Source organism: Rhinoderma darwinii, chromosome 3 (genome assembly GCF_050947455.1).
Source record: "Rhinoderma darwinii isolate aRhiDar2 chromosome 3, aRhiDar2.hap1, whole genome shotgun sequence".
Classification (NCBI taxonomy): Eukaryota; Metazoa; Chordata; class Amphibia; order Anura; family Rhinodermatidae; genus Rhinoderma; species Rhinoderma darwinii.
In genome coordinates, this window is record NC_134689.1 from 274713464 (window position 1) to 274729870 (window position 16407).

The 16407-nt window shown below is 45.4% G+C and overlaps 1 protein-coding gene across 1 annotated transcript in view; it reads right to left on the reverse strand.

Annotated features, from left to right (window-relative positions):
- Positions 1-902: 902 nt before the first annotated feature.
- Positions 903-16407, reverse strand: part of AQP9 (aquaporin 9) — a 54629-nt gene continuing 39124 nt past the window's right edge. The window contains exons 5-6 of the mRNA XM_075857943.1: positions 13582-13799; positions 903-1505 (exon numbers count right to left, since the gene is read on the reverse strand). Coding sequence (XP_075714058.1) covers positions 1331-1505; positions 13582-13799 — 393 coding nt within the window. The 3' untranslated portion in view covers positions 903-1330. The remainder of the gene's footprint in view (positions 1506-13581; positions 13800-16407) is intronic.

Consider the following 16407-nt stretch of genomic DNA (forward strand, 5'->3'; position numbering starts at 1 on the left):
CCAGGAGCAGAGCCGACACCAGCGCTCTGCTCCGCTCTGGGCAAGACCCTGACACACTGTCCATATATGGGCAGCGATGTCAGGGAATTCCACAGAGTCCCGGAGCAGAGCCGACACCAGCGCTCTGCTCGGGACTCCGGCTCTGGGGAAGCCCCAGACATCGCTGTTCATATGTGGACAGCGATGTCAGGGAATTCCACAGAGTCCCGGAGCAGAGCCGACACCAGTGCTCTGCTCAGGACTCCGGCTCTGGGGAAGCCCCAGACATCGCTGTTCATATGTAGACAGCGATGTCAGGGAATTGTCCACAGAGTCCCGGAGCAGAGACGACACCAGCGCTCTGCTCGGGACTCCGGCTCTGGGGAAGCCCCAGACATCGCTGTTCATATGTGGACAGCGATGTCAGGGAATTCCAGAGTCTCAGAGCAGAGCCGATACTAGCGGCTCTGTGTCCCGCGGGCCGCAGATGACAGCCCCAGGGGCCGCGTGCTTGAGACCCCTGATCTACAGCATATCATGGTGCAAAATATTTTATGTGAATTTAAGGGGGAAAAAAAGTGGGTAATCCATTTAAAGCTTTAAAAGTATAAACTAAGTTCCCAATGATTGGCTTCATATTCATTTTTTGACTGTGGGGGGTAGCTGAACAGTTTTTGAGGTCACGCTGGAAGAAATAATATTTGAGAAGTTAACAGTAAAAAGAGTTACAATAGAAGATCTGACATGTTTCTAGAAGCATTTTTCCGGCCCAGTGGGTTTGAGTAGCTGTGAGACACTGAATGTTTATGGCTTCATAGATTGACCTCACTAGCAGCATAATTGATAGCAGCGCATCATACATTTTCTTGTAGATGGGAAACAGCATCTTACTGAAGTGAAGTTCTTGGCCTTTGACAGTAAAATCATTTTAACACACAGCAAATTTTAATGGTATTGATGATTGATCACAGTTATTACACATTAATGCATGACAGGACCAATTACCTGCATATACCTCTGTGACCCAGTCCATGGTCCATTAGTGCTTCATTAAGAAGGATGATTTATGCCTGAGCAATTAAGGGACATTATGACTATCCCCTGATACTTTTATGTTGGAGATTGAAGGCTAGAAATAAAATACTAATGAGAACCTTTAAAAACTCTCATATTTTGTTTTAATTCTGACTTATAATTTTGCGTAATTAGTTAAGTCACGTCTTAAAGTTATATCACCATAAACCAATCACAGAATGTCCATGTTCAAATGAAAAAGGCATGTTGGCTTATGCACCCAAGACCATACAGCCCATGGATGTCAGAGTACAGTCCAGTGAAGATTTGCAGTCTCTCAGGCCATGCTGGCAAGTTCATGTTTTTCAAAGTGATCAATATCAAGGTTATGATTCAAGGCGTCTGGTTCCTTTTTGTGATGAGCTTCGATGCATAGAATGTATATGTAGGCCCCAATAACAGCTCCACACATTGGTCCAACCACAGGTATCCACCAAAAGTTATTGCCAGCTCTGTGTATGTGAAAAAATGGGAATGGTTAACGCCAAGAAATAAGAACAAAGATATGGTATGTTTCACTAGATGTTAAAAGGGTTTTCTTTTTTGGACAATAACTATTTGTTAAAAGGATTCCTTCACAATAAGCTGATCGCAAATTGTCCCCCTGCTGGAACCCCCAGTAATCGGCTGTAATATGTGGGGAAACTTGGCAACAACAGTTAAATTTCCATACAGCATCACCAAAAGGAAAATAAGGCAATACACAGTGTCCATACTAATCAATGAGTTTTTCTTTGTAATGAAGGACAGGTGTAATGTCTGCCACTTCCCGCCACCGTGGTTTACTTAACTGCTACCGGCATCCTCCTTCTTCTCTTCTCTGAGTACGGCGCCTGCGGTCTCCCACTCCGCCGACGCTCTGCCCTGGGTCCTAGAGTGCACACACTCTCTCCTACTCTGTTAAATGGTCAGCGCATGCCAAATTTATTCACCCAGCTTTCCCTGGATATTTAAGTTCCTCTTCTTCCTTTGCTCTTTGAAAGGGTATTTTGGTTCTTTCTAGTGTTCCGAGTGTAGCTCTGCTATTTTGTCTATTTGATTACCTGTGTTTTACCTCCGCATGTACCATCCTTGCCTACCGTCTGCCCCGACCTCTTGCCAGGGAACATTGACAAACTACTGCCCCCTGCCCTGACCACTTAGTGACCCATTACGAACCTTGCTGCCTGCCTTGACCTTTTGCTATACCTGACTACTCTTACTTGTATTTCACCTGTTATGTTGGCCATCACAAAGAGAAACTAGTCTGGAGGTAGAAACCTGGGGTACCCGTGCAGCAAAGTCCAGATCCCTGTATAGGGGTTAAAGGGTGAATACCTGGGGTTCCCTTAGACTCCGCACCCCGGTTTAGCCCTATGTCAAATCCATTGGTGACAAAGTTGGTTTACACCCCCCCCCCTGCTCGGCCCGTGACAGAATATCTCCTGGGCCCCGTGACAACAGGGCAGGAACAGAGAGCAAGAGACACTCTTTAGTGATGCTCTACAGTCTGGCCAAGAGATAATAATCCTGAACAGAGGACCTCCTCTATTACCTCAGAATTTCTAGTAGGATAAATGTATTTTCTAAACTGGACAATCTTTTTTGATGTGTAGAAATTTGCTTGGATAGAAGTCACTTGGAGAGCCATAATAAGGGTGTTTGAAATTTATTATTTGTATTATTATTTTTAGGTGTCCAGATTTTTTTTTTGAGATCTAGCTAAATTTAATAGGGAATGTCTCATATATTTAATTTTAGTTTTATTAATTAGATTTAATTCTGTAGAAGTAAAATTATGTAGGGTTTTTTCTCCTTTTATATATTGATTTTATAGACAGCACAGAATGGTGTCTGTGCTTTATAGCAGCTGAAATGAATGGAAGTCATTTGATAGAGAGAATATTATATTCTTTCAATCTCCAGGAAGTGATGGAGCCCAGCCCCCTCTTCCAGAGAATTACAGACAGTGGCGGATTATCATATGGGCGTTTCGGGCGGCCGCCCGGGGCCCGAGGCTTCCAGGGGGCCCATGGCAGCCCGAAACGCACATTATCTCGTAAATCTATTCAGCGCGCTAGCGCTGCTAACGGCCGAAGATGGGGAGGAGCAGGGAATTCGCCGGGATCCAGGGGTAGGACACGCCTCCCTGACAGTGCGGGCCGCCGCCATTGAGTAACAGAACAGCGACGGACGGCTGTTCTGTTACTCCAAAGCAGCAAGAGAAGAGCCGGCGGGCGGTCACCGGCGCTGAGGTCAGTACAGGATTATCCTCCTGCCCAACTGGTTCCCGACCGCTGGCTGTATTTTTACGGCCAGCGGTCAGGGACGGGTGCTTAAAACCCGAGCCATAGACTTTCTACGGCTCGGGTTTTAACTTGCTGCCCGCGCGATCGGGCAGCTGAATGTCGGGTCTCCGGCTGTCAGTGACTGCCGGGGACCCTGAGGAGAAGACAGAAGCAGCTTTCGCTGCTTCTGTCTTCTCCGATGTCTTCTTACACAGCGTTGAATGAACGCTGTGTACAGGAATAGAGACAGCAGCAGCGGCGCTGTCTCTATTCCTCCCGGTGATCATGTGACAGGTCACATGATCGCCGGGTGCCGTTAGTGGCAGACTGTTGCTGGGTCTTACTAGACCCAGCACAGCCCTATTAGTGACAATCGTCACTGTGAGAGGGCTGATTTCCCCTGTAACTGGGGCTGCTGTGCAGCTCCAGTTACAGTGGAAAAACATGGTGTAAAACAAAGAGAAAGTAGATATAAAGTTCCCCAAAGGTCTTTTTTGACCTTTGAGGATCAGAACATAGTAATAAAAAATAGTAAAGTGCAAAAAAAATAAATAATAATAAATACACATAAAATACCCACCCCAAAAAAAACGTTCCCCCCCCGCCAATCATTGTTGTAACGCTAGCGCTGACCCAATTACCCTAATATAGACATGTAATATATTAAAATTTACGGTAGACAATGACGATCACAGATAAAAGGTCTATTTTAGGGTAAAACAATGTTATTACCAAAAAAAAATAGCTGAAACGTAAAAAAGCTTCTTTTTTTACTATTATTTTCAAACTTTATGAATAAAAATTCTAAAATGGCAAAAAATGTGTGCATAAAAACGATAAAAAACGAAACCTGCATTGTCTACGGAAAAAACGTCGCAAAAATAACGTCGGTTTTATTTTTTTTTAATAAAAATGTGTGTTTGGTGCAACTTTGTAATTACGTTTTATTAAAAAATATTTTTACTTTTTGAGATACAGCTGCTTTGTATCCTGTATCCGTCAGGTCAGCAGGACTGACGGGATCAGTGAAACGGGCCCTGCGCTAAATTATAATCTTAGATGTGATAGATTTGAGGTGGATCCTGCGTGTCACTGATCCCGTCAGTCCTGCTGACCTGACGGATACAGGATACAAAGCAGCCGTATCTCAAAAAGTAAAAATATTTTTTAATAAAATCAATCAATCACACTGATACACAGACATACTATATATATATATATATAATTATAATATAAAGTTTTTAAATGTGTACATAACCTTGTGGCACTATATACAAGGGGGAGCGCTGTGTGGCACTATATACAAGGGGGAGCTCTGTGTGGCACTATATACAAGGGGGAGCGCTGTGTGACACTATATACAAGGGGGAGCGCTGTGAGGCACTATATACAAGGGGGAGCGCTGTGAGGCACTATATACAAGGGTGAGCGCTGTGAGGCACTATATACAAGGGGGAGCGCTGTGAGGCACTATATACAAGGGGGAGCGCTGTGAGGCACTATATACAAGGGGGAGCGCTGTGAGGCACTATATACAAGGGGGAGCGCTGTGAGGCACTATATACAAGGGGGAGCGCTGTGAGGCACTATATACAAGGGGGAGCGCTGTGAGGCAAGGGGGGGCTGTGTAGTGCTATCCACCGTGGTATGTGTGTGGCGCTCTTTATAGGGGGGGCTTTTTGGTGCTATTTACAAGAGGGGGAGGGCTGTGTGGCGCTCTCTACAGGGGGGCTGTATGGCACTATCTATAGGGGGCTGTGTGTAACGCTCTCTACGAGGGGGATGTGTGATATATAGAGGGGGCTGTGTATGGCGATATCTATGGGGGTGTGTAATATCTACAGGGGCTGTGTGTGGCACTATGTACAGGGGGCTGTGTGTATGGTGTTTTACAGTGTGTGGTATTATATTCAGGCGCGCAGTGTTTGGTGCTATTATATTTAGGGGTACACTATGTGGCACCATGATAACTTTATTTTCGTTTATAGGTGTGGAAATGTTGGAAAAGTGAGGAGACGTCTAAGTGGCAAATTCTGCAGAAATGAGTCATGGCCGGGAGAAGTCGTCATGAGCGCTGGACCGGATGGAGAAGAAAAGAGGAAAAAAACTACTAGAATCTGAGACGTCGTCACCTGTGAGTCACTAGATTTATAGAGAATCTGTCACCTCTCCTGACATGTTTATTATAGGAAATCCTTGTATTTCACAAAAAGTCTTTCTGCGGTCCAGGACTGATAGACAATTCCCCTTGTCAGAAGGTTGTGTCCCTGCACAGTGTGATCCTGTCAGTATGTAGGGACACCGCGCTGTGACAAGGGGAATCGTAACACTGTTAATGCTTGCCCAAAAAGGTAGTGTTAAAAATAGTTACGGTGAGGAAGGGGGGCCCAAGTTTGGGTAACAGCCCAGGGCCCATGGTCTACTTAATCCGCCACTGATTACAGAGTAAGGGTTCTATTACACAGCCTAATATGGGCTGTGAAAGCGAGAGAGACAGCTCGTTTGTTAGTGCTCGTTTGCTTCTTTCACAGGAAACAATGATTGCTTATGTTTGGGGATGAGTGATCGTTACTACGATCGTTCGTCCACATACATTTCCATCATGTCGACAGCACATCTCCCTGTTTACACACCATCTACAACGATAATATTTAATGTTTCATAAACTAGCAGATCAGACGACTAACGAGCGTTTGCTCCTTCGTCGGCTTATTGTTGCCCTGTTTACACAGGGCAATGATCAGGAACGAGTGTGCATACAAACGCTCATTTGCCCGTTCATTGGCCCGTGTAATAGGGCCTTAAATGCATACCAATCCTTATCTTTGTATATAGTGCTAAGTGTTGCTATCCTACCTTACCTACTACCTCCAGCAGTGCAATAGAGCCATCATTTAATCCCTTACCCCCTAATGATAATGAGATAACTAACCCAGTCTACAGGAAAGCTGTAGTTTCAGTCTATTGTGATTGCTCTAGTGGCTATTGTGAAAACTGAAATCGATTTATTTATGGCTATGTTACACCAAAAAGTAGGGAAAAAAATCCTTTAATGTAATCAGTTATGATAAAAAGTGCTCAGTAAAAACAAGTCAGCGAGTGTTACTACACCCACTGAACCATGCACCAAGCTGATGTTCAGGCAGGGCTGCACTGTCCATGAGGCGAGATGAGTTTCACCCTCGCTGCCACACTCTCCTGCACTATAATTGTATCTGCATCTATAGGATGCAGATACAATTACATGCATAAGCACTGAATGGCAGGGCACGTGGGGCACCATCTACAGGGGGGCTTTATGTGTGGCACTAACTACAGGGGGCTATATTTAAGGCACTATCTACAGGGGGGTGCTATATGTGGGGCACTATCTACAGGGGGCTGTATGTGAAGCACTATCTTCAGGGGCTACTATCTACAGGGGGATCTATGGGGACCACTATCTACAAGGGGTCTATGTAGGGCACTATCTTCAGGGGCTCTATGGGGGGCACCATCTACATGGGGCTCCATGGGTTTGGTATCTACAGGAGGCTCTATAGGGGGCTTTATGTGGGGCACTGTCTACAGGGGGCTCTCGCTGGGGCACTGTCTACATGGGGCTCTATGTGGGGCACTATGTGGGGCACTGTCTACAGGGGGCTCTATGTGGGGCACTGTCTACAGGGGGCTCTATAAGAGGGACTCTATGGGGGACACTATCTACAGGGGGCACCATGGGGGGCACTATCTACAGTGGGCACTGAGTGAGTGTGTGTGTTGGACAGTGTATGGTGCTGTTATACTCAAGGAAAAAGTGTATAGCACTATTAAAATTAGAGATGCAGTCTATGGTGCTATTATATATAGGGGCGTAGTGTGTGGCACTGTAAAAGAGCATGGAGTAATAGTGGGGTCCACTGGCTAGTGTCGCCCACTACTACTACCTCCTTTAAATCAGGGACACTAGGGTTATGCCTAGTTCCCCTACCTTTTTCTTATACCAACGTCAATATAATTGCTTTTGCTATTAATTAAAGGGAATGTGTCTGTAATGACGAGGTAGGGAGACAGACAGGTGAGCCCTAATCTACCCGCCACTCAGTCCCTGCCTACTTGCACGACCCGTCCTAGGCGACGGCGTACAACTGGGCGATGGTCCCTATGCTCAGTATGTGCATGACAGACAAACAGACAAGGGTACACAGAAGCTAAGGGAAGTGGGGCAGTTTCCCACGGCAACACCGTGAGCAACAAGAGTAGTGAACGAGCCGAGTCAAACCAGGAGTGTACGAGGTACCAAACGCAGAGCAGCAGCGTAGTCAGTAAAGCCAGGGTCAAAATGAAGCAGAGGTCAATAGTAATAGCTGGAACAGCAGAGCCAGTAAACGAGAAAGAATCACAGGCAAAGACAAGAAGCAAATTAAGGTATACATAGACCGAGGGTGGGAGCTAGAACCGTCTGGCCAGGCTGTGATAGGTTCTCCCACTCCTCAGTCTACCAGCCTGAGTGGTAGCAGATCGAGTCACTCTATCAGACCTAGGAGCAGATGCAGACTGATTAACGACAGGTGTCGATACAGAAGCTGTGTCTGGCAGATCCTTTACAGTACCCCCCTTTTATGAGGGGCCACTGGACCCTTCCTAGGTGGACCTGGCTTATTGGAGAACCGAAGATGGAACCTCCTAAGCAATACCCCAGCGTGAACATCCCGGGCGGGTACCCAAGTCCTCTCCTCAGGCCCGTATCCTCTCCAATGGACCAGGTACTGGAGGGAGCATTGGACCATCCTGCTGTCCACAATCTTGGCCACCTCGAATTCTACCCCTTCAGGGATGAGAACAGGGACCGGAGGACGGGGAGCAGCGTTTCAGGAAGGAGGCATGAAATACGTTGTGTATTTGAAAAGACGGGGGTAACTCCAGCCGGAAGGAGACAGGGTTAAGGACCTCAATGACCTTGTACGGCCCTATAAACTGGGGAGCAAATATTTGGGATGGAACCTTAAGGCGCAAATTTTTTGAAGACAGCCACACCAGATCCCCGACCACAAACAAGGGGTTAGCAGAACTTCTTCTATCTGCCTGAGTCTTTTGGATAATCTGGGATGCCTTTAGGTTCTTCTGAACCTGGGCCCAGACTGTGCACAGTTCCCAATGAACGACATCTACCTTGGGATTGTTGGAACCACCAGGTGAATCGGAGGAGAACCGTGGATTAAACCCAAAATTACAGAAAAAGGGGGAGACCCCTGACGAGTTACCGACCCGGTTATTAAGGGAAAATTCGGCGAGGGAAATGAAGGAGACCCAATCATATTGACAGTCAGAGATAAAACACCTTAAATATTGTTCTAGAGACTGATTAGTCCTCTCAGTTTGGCCATTAGTTTCAGGATGGAAGGCCGAGGAGAAGGACAGATCAATCTCCAACTTTTTACAGAAAGCTCTCCAAAACAATGAAACAAATTGTACCCCTCTGTCAGAAACAATATTGACAGGAACCCCATGGAGATGCAGGATGTGTTTGACAAACAAGGTAGCTAACGTCTTGGCATTGGGTAGTTTCTTGAGGGGCACAAAGTGGCACATCTTTCTAAAGCGGTCTACTACAACCCACACCACCGACTTGCCTTGAGATGGAGGCAGATCGGTGATAAAATCCATGGAGATATGGGTCCAAGATCTCTGGGGAATGGGCAAAGAACATAGTAAGCCCACTGGTCGGGACCTGGGAGTCTTGGACCTAGCACAAATTTCACAAGCGGCGACGTAGGCCTTATAGTCATTAGGCAACCCAGGCCACCAATAGTTTCTAGCAATGAGGTGCTTGGTACCCAGGATGCCTGGATGGCCAGATAGTGCAGAGTCATGATTTTCCCTGGGTACCCTTAGCCAGAATTGCAGGGGAACAAACAGCTTGTTCTCAGGAAGGTTCCCGGGAGCTGAACCTTGATCGGCCTCAATTTCGGAGACTAAGTCAGAATCAACAGAGGATATTATTATACCTGGGGGCAAAACACAGGCAGGATTTTCCTCCGAAGGAGGGCTGGCCATGATGCTACGCGACAGTTCATCAGCTTTCATATTTTTAGACCCAGCCCTATAGGTGACCACAAAGTTGAATCTAGTAAAAAACAACACCCACCGAGCTTGTCTTGGGTTTAGCCTCCGGGCAGATTCTAGGAAGACCAGATTCTTGTGGTCGGTAAGGACCAGTACCTGGTGCCTAGCCCCCTCCAAGAAGTGGTGCCACTCTTCAAATGCCCATTTAATGGCTAAGAGTTCGCGGTTGCCCACGTCATAGTTACTCTCAGTGGGCGAGAACTTCCTGGAGAAGTAGGCACAGGGACGGAGATGGGTGAGGAACCTGGTACCCTGGGACAAGACAGCACCCACTCCCACCTCGGAGGCGTCAACCTCCACGATGAATGGCTCCATTTGGTTAGGCTGAATCAGCACTGGGGCAGAGATAAAGCACTTCTTACTTAAGGATCTTAAAAGCCTGGGCCGCCTCCGGAGGCCAGTGGAGGAGATCAGCACCTTTGTGAGTAAGATCCGTAAGAGGCTTAGCGATGACCGAGATGGAGGCCTCCGAGGTGGGAGTGGGTGCTGATTAACCACCGGCGTCGACACAGAAGCTGTGTCTGGCAGATCCTTTACAGTGTCGCTATAAATTTTTTAAACTTTTTTAGTTAAACAATCATTATTTGAGTGATTACACATTTATTTAATTTTTTCACAAGTCAGGAAATATTATAAATTAGATTTCCATGTGCTGGTCACCAGAGTGAGCCGTTCCCAAAATTGCAGCATGGTCAATGTAGTAAAGCAACCTCATTGCTTTATGCTGCAAATTAGGGGTAGACACACTCGCTGTAGTGTCCTCACACAATCCCCCCTCCCTTATTCTGGCTAGTGCCAGGAGAAGGAGGGGGTTGCAACTTCAAACCTCCTACACTGTGTGCCGCCATTTTCTGAGCGAATGCACAGTGTAGGAGGATTAGATACGGTGCTAAGCAGACAGTATAACACTAACATACACAAACATAATACACACAACACAAACATAACTTACCTGTTCCTGTCGCCGCTGCCTCCTCCGCTCCTATTCCTTGCGCCTTCGCTTCCTTGAACATATGGCCGGAAGCCGCGGCCGGAAGTCATCATCTGACTGTCTGGCAGCAGCTTCCGGTCCACATGAAAATGGCGCTGGATTTCGCTCTGCTAATGAGCTTCGTTTTGGTCTGTGTGGGAGCGGCGCACACAGACGGCATACGCTGCAGTGAATGGAACGGCTCCCGTTCCCATTCTCTATAGGGATGTATGTGCCACATTCCATCTCTGTATGTGTCGACAAATCGAAAATTTCATGACACCATCCCTTTAAGGGAATACGACCGTATAGTAGAAATGAAGGTAATATTTATATATGCAAAATAATGGCACCTAGATAAACCAAACACAGTAAATAGTCACAGTATAGTATCAGTGTATCCCAATACACTTAATATCTTAATATGTATTGAATACACTAACACAACACGTGGTACAGTATAAACAAGGTATTACAAGTACTAATCTATACCACCACCCACTTATCCAAACATACATATAAGTTGTGTTACAATACACTACACGCTCACTATTTCTGTCTCACTCCCTCCTAAATTTAACTGTCCCTGCATTCTAAGGGTTAATAGGGGATGTGGAAGCTAAAGGGTTACCAGGGGATTGTCAAGTATGCAGGTGGGAAAAGGTTAACCGGGGATGTGTAGGTAGGTCAGAAAGGGTTACCAGGGGATGTGAACAGGGGATGTGCAGGTCAGCAAGGGTTACTCAGGGGCAGCAAGGGTTAACTCAGTGGCAGTAAAGTTTAACTAGGGTCTCTGGGGAAGCAGGGGTTAACTCAGGGGCAGCAATGGTTAACTATGGACTCAGGGGCAGCAAGGATTAACCAGCGGCAGCAAGGGATAACTATAGATGTACTCAGGGGATGACAGGTGGAGAGAGAGTTAAAGTGTAGCTGCGGCTTCACTTGATACTTAGCGTTGTGGTGAGGAGCCGGAGACAGGAGACAGGAGCCAGAGCAGGAGACAGGAGCAGGTCGTTGGTGGAGGGTGAGGTCCCACTGGAGAGCTGTGCTCCATTGGTGGTGTGGGAGGCGGGACTCAGCTGAGGTGAGCCAGACATTGGTGGACTGGTGAGAGCAGGTCCCAGCTACTGAGCGCACCGACGCATGGCTATTTAAACCCTGCCGGTACACTCGTAGCGGGTTGAGTAGCGCTCGCCCCCGGCTAACATGGGTCAGCGCGGTGATATGGAGTCACCAGCCAAGAGTGAACGCGAGAACGCCCATGCGCGCGCAAAGATATTAATGGAGACAGGAGATCAAAGCAGTATCTCCTGTCTCTATCACTAATAACTAATTGTCCTGCCTTGTTGTGAGGCCGTTGCTCATGACCAGGGCTGTGACATTACATACACTATATACACTATATATACATATACATATATATATTTTAGGGGACACTTCCATTTACAGGCACCATGAGAATTTTATCTTCCTTTATCTTCCTTTATAAGTGCAGAAAAGTGAGAAGCTGAAAACGTTAAACTTCCCCTTGGACCAATTGATGAATAATCGCTGCATTGATTAACTTAATTATTTTCTACTATGATTAGAAATTAGCGAATATTGCATCCATTTAAAAAAAAAAAGGTGATAGAGAAGAGATTGGTAGTGAGCTCAACATATCAAGTGGTACAACTTTGACTGTAGAGAAGAATTACTGTAACAACAAAAAGGACCGAAAGCAGCATTGCATATTTAGGGACATGTCATGTCAAACAAACTCACTAGTGTTTGGCTTATGCGCCTTAATCCTGTCTGAGATAGATATAAATCCAAATCAAAGGTCGTTATACAAACCAGTGATATAGAGAAGAATATAAAAAAGAATTATGGACGGAGTAGCTGGATATCTTGGTCTTTATCTCCTGTTACTATTTTGTGTGATCTGACCGTATATATGAATAATGAAGTCATAACCCAAGTCTTTCTATGAAAAAATAAAATGAACTTTATTATTATCATGAGGTCCAGTGGCACTGGTAGCATCGGGCATCCGGGGCATAAGCCCCATATTTTTGGCCTGGCACCCCGGATCCCCAGGCGACTGCCACATTCAATTGTATCTGCGTCCTTGGAACGCAGATACAATTCAATACTATGGCGGAGCAGGGAGCTGTCAGCTCCCGGCTCCTCTATTCACTAGGCTACAAGCCATGTCCCTGCATCGGGCAAGTCTATGCATGTGGCTGAGGAGGCCTGCTGTGCAGTTCTGTTCATCGTGGGAACAGGGCTAGGTGAGTTTAGGTATTATTATTTGTTTGGGCAGCACTATTACATAATGGGGACACTATCTACAGGGGGCGCTGTGTGGCACTATCTACAGGGGTTGGAGTGGCACTATCTATGGAGACTGTGGCATTCTCTAGAGGGAGCACTGTGTGTGGCATTATCTACAGTGAGCATTCTGTGTGGCACTCTCTACAAGGGTGACTGTGTGTAAGACTCTCTCTACAGTAGGCAATGTGAGTGGCACAATCTACAGGGACTGGTGTGTTACTCTCTACCGGGGGACCGTGTCTGACTATCTCTACAGGGAGTACTGTGTGTGGCACTCTCTACAGGGGGCACTGTTTGTGACACCATACAGGGGGCACTGTGTGTGGCAGTCTCTACAGGGGGCATTGTGTGTGGCAGTATCTACAGGGGGCACTGTGTGTGGCATTCTCTACAGGTGTCTATGTTTAGGTCCTTCAGGCATAACTTTGCTTTGGACCACAGAAATGCCAAATCCGCCCCTGGGGGTAAGTACAAGAATACTTGCTGCTGGAGCCCTGTATCTTAGCCTATCATGTGTGATAATGACTGCTGGGGCCCTGTATCTAAGCCTATCATGTGTGATACTGTCTGCTGGGTCCCTGTATCTAAGCCTATCATGTGTAATTCTGTCTGCTGAACAGCGATATCTAAGCCTATTGTGTGATACTGTCTGCCAAGCTGCTTTATCTAATCTTATCATTTCTGATACTGTCTGCTGAGACAATGTTTCTATTTCTATCTAGTGGTGTAGCAATATCTAGGGGGTGTAGTCTTTTAGATATGCTGTCTCTGAATTATATAATTTTTTTTGGGGGGGGGGAAACATATGCCTTGGGGCTTGTGCCCCTGATCTTTTAAGACCCTAGTAACTCCCCTGATTAGGTCACTTACGTAAAAACTTCTGAGCCCCAGCCAGCCAGAGCTGTAAAGATTCTTGGGCCTAAATCTCTGGCTGGGTTCATAGCTCCTCCACAGTTAGATCCCAGTGATAGTCCTAATGCCAGAATGAGGAGTCCAACAGCAACTGGCTCTAGTCCATTGGGGGCTGCTATGTTCTTTTTGTCAAATATGGCAAACACCAAAATAAGCAGCAGTGCAGTAGACATCATCTGTGCAAAGGGAGAAAACAGTATTTTAAGTCCTAGTGTAAAAAAAGACAGAGCATAATAGATTTAATTAAATGTTTCATTTTTATTTTTTTCCTGCTTATATCAATTTAACACTATTCACGAAAAAATTCTGATCTTTCACTGCCGTGAACATTTTAATTAAAGTCACAATAAAACAGGCTCGCAACAGTTATTTAGACTCTGCTACTATATGTCTGGGATGTAAAGGATGTATAAAAAAAAGTGTCTGCATTTTTCCAGTGTCAGTCTTTTTTTCTAATTTTGTACAACTATTTTAATAAAGAGCATTTATCTATAACATATTTGGTTATTTTTAATATCTTAATACACTATATAGTCAAAAGTATGTGGACATCCCTCCTAATTATGAAGTTCAGGTGTTTCAGGCATACCCATTGCAGACAGGTGTGTAAAATTAAGCACCCAGCCATGCAATCTCCATAGGCGAACATTGGAAGAACTCAGTGACTTTAAACGTTGCACTGTCTTAGGATGCCACCTTTGCCACAAGTCAGTCAGTGAAAATTCTCATCTGTTAGATCTGCCACTGTCAGCTGTAAATACTATTATTGTGAAATGGAAGCGTCTAGGAGTAATTCCATGAAGCGGTAGACCACACAAACTCACAGAGCGTGTTCACCAAGTGCTGAAGCAGATGGTGTGTAAAAATCGCCTATTCTCTATTGTATCACTTACTACAGAGTTCCAAACTATTATTGGAAGTGACATCAGCACTAGAACTGTGTGTCCAGAGATTCATGACATGTGTTTCATAAATCCTGTTTTACTATCTGGCAGTATGATGTACGAGCCTGAGTTTGGCAGATGCCAGGAGAACACTACCACTACCATGGTGCCTTCTGAAAAAATATGGTGGAGTATATAGCGGTTAAAAGAAGGAGAACAGAAGACGCTTCATAGAGTGAGTACATCAGATTTAGGTGAGCGTTTTCTCTGGAGCAGGAAAAAGGGAGGCTCACCTTTAAATGTTGTTCAAGGATAGGCACAAAACTATTGCAGGGTGTAGTAACAGCAAGGATGCTGCCGGTGTCGATATCCCTAGGTCGTCAGGTACCTGCCTCGCCAGGGAGAGTAATGATGTAGATATAGAGATGGAGACCAATTTGGGATCCACTGTAAAAATAAGACACCCTCAGAGCACAAAACTTCCACGACTCAGTAAGTTGCTGATAAACGGTTTTTTTAGTAGAAGACAAAATAAAATGAATAGAATGAAAGTCTCTGAAATACTAGTCAGAGACTTTCATACTATTCATTTTATTTTGTCTTGTTCAAATAATAAATAGTTTATCAGCAACTTACTGAGTTGTGGAAGTTTTGCGCCTGGAGGGTGTCTTATTTTTACAGTGGTTCCCAATTTGGTCTCCATCTCTATATCTACCTTAAAATTTGGTGCTTAAGGAATAATTGTATGCTTCCAACTTTTTAGCAACAGTTCGGGGAAGGCTCCTTCCTGTTCCATCATGAAGTGAGATGTATAAAGACATGGTTTGATGAGTTTGGTGTTGAGAAACTCGAGTGCCCTGACCTCAACCCCATCAAAGAACTTTGGGATGTAAATGCTCTTTTGATTGAATGGGCACACATTCCCTCAAAGACACTCCAAAATCTTGTAGAAAACCTTCCTAGAAGAGTGGAGGTTGTTTTAGCCGCAAAAGCAGGCCCAACTCCCTATTAATACCCATGGTTTTGTAATAGGATGTCTAACAAGCTCATATAGGTGTGATAGTCAGGTGTCCTCATACTTTTGGCCATATAGTGTAAATCAGCTGCGAAAGCAAGGTGACGATCAATGTTAAAACATTACAGCCCCCACAGATGTCATCACCAATTTTCCCTAGAGTCCTGAACTGCAAATCTGCAACGTTGCAAGAGAGGGACATCAAAGCATAATTAGGCCAATCTTCCATTCACATATCTGGGAAGTTGGAAGGGTAACTATATCAGTTGTCACCGATGATTGGGCATAGCTACTAGGGTACTAGGCATAGTAGATACTATGGGACCTAGTAGCCAACGAGGCCTCCTTCACTCAGAGGTGCAGTTAAAGTTTTTGTTGCCTATATAGTGCAGCATAGGCTATTATTAAAGAATAATGTAATGGAGACTGTGTATGCCTTGTAAATACCTGTTTTAGTTGATGGGCTATTTATGGGTTGTCTGCCGTCTTAGTTCCTTCTTCCTCTCTGATATGGTTCCCCTAATGCCGCCTACGTTTCCCATTATGCCTCTGGCTTTGAAGATGGGGCAGAGTCTTATCACACTGCACTTGCTCTTCTCTAAGTTCTTTCTAAGTGCAGTAAGTGATAGATCAGTGACATTCTGTACTCACACTTCTGTACTCACACTGCAAAGTCTCAGTGTATTCCTATGGTATGCAGCTTCACACTGCTCTCGTTGCCTCCTGCATGTCACATATCAGTGACATACTGTAGAAATTCTGTCCCCTAACTCATACTGCATAGTCTCAGTGTAGTCCTATGTGATGCAGCTTCTGCCTGTTTCCACTGCTTCCTTCTAGTCATAGATTTATCTGCCAGTTCTTACAAGCGGAAGACAGCAAGGA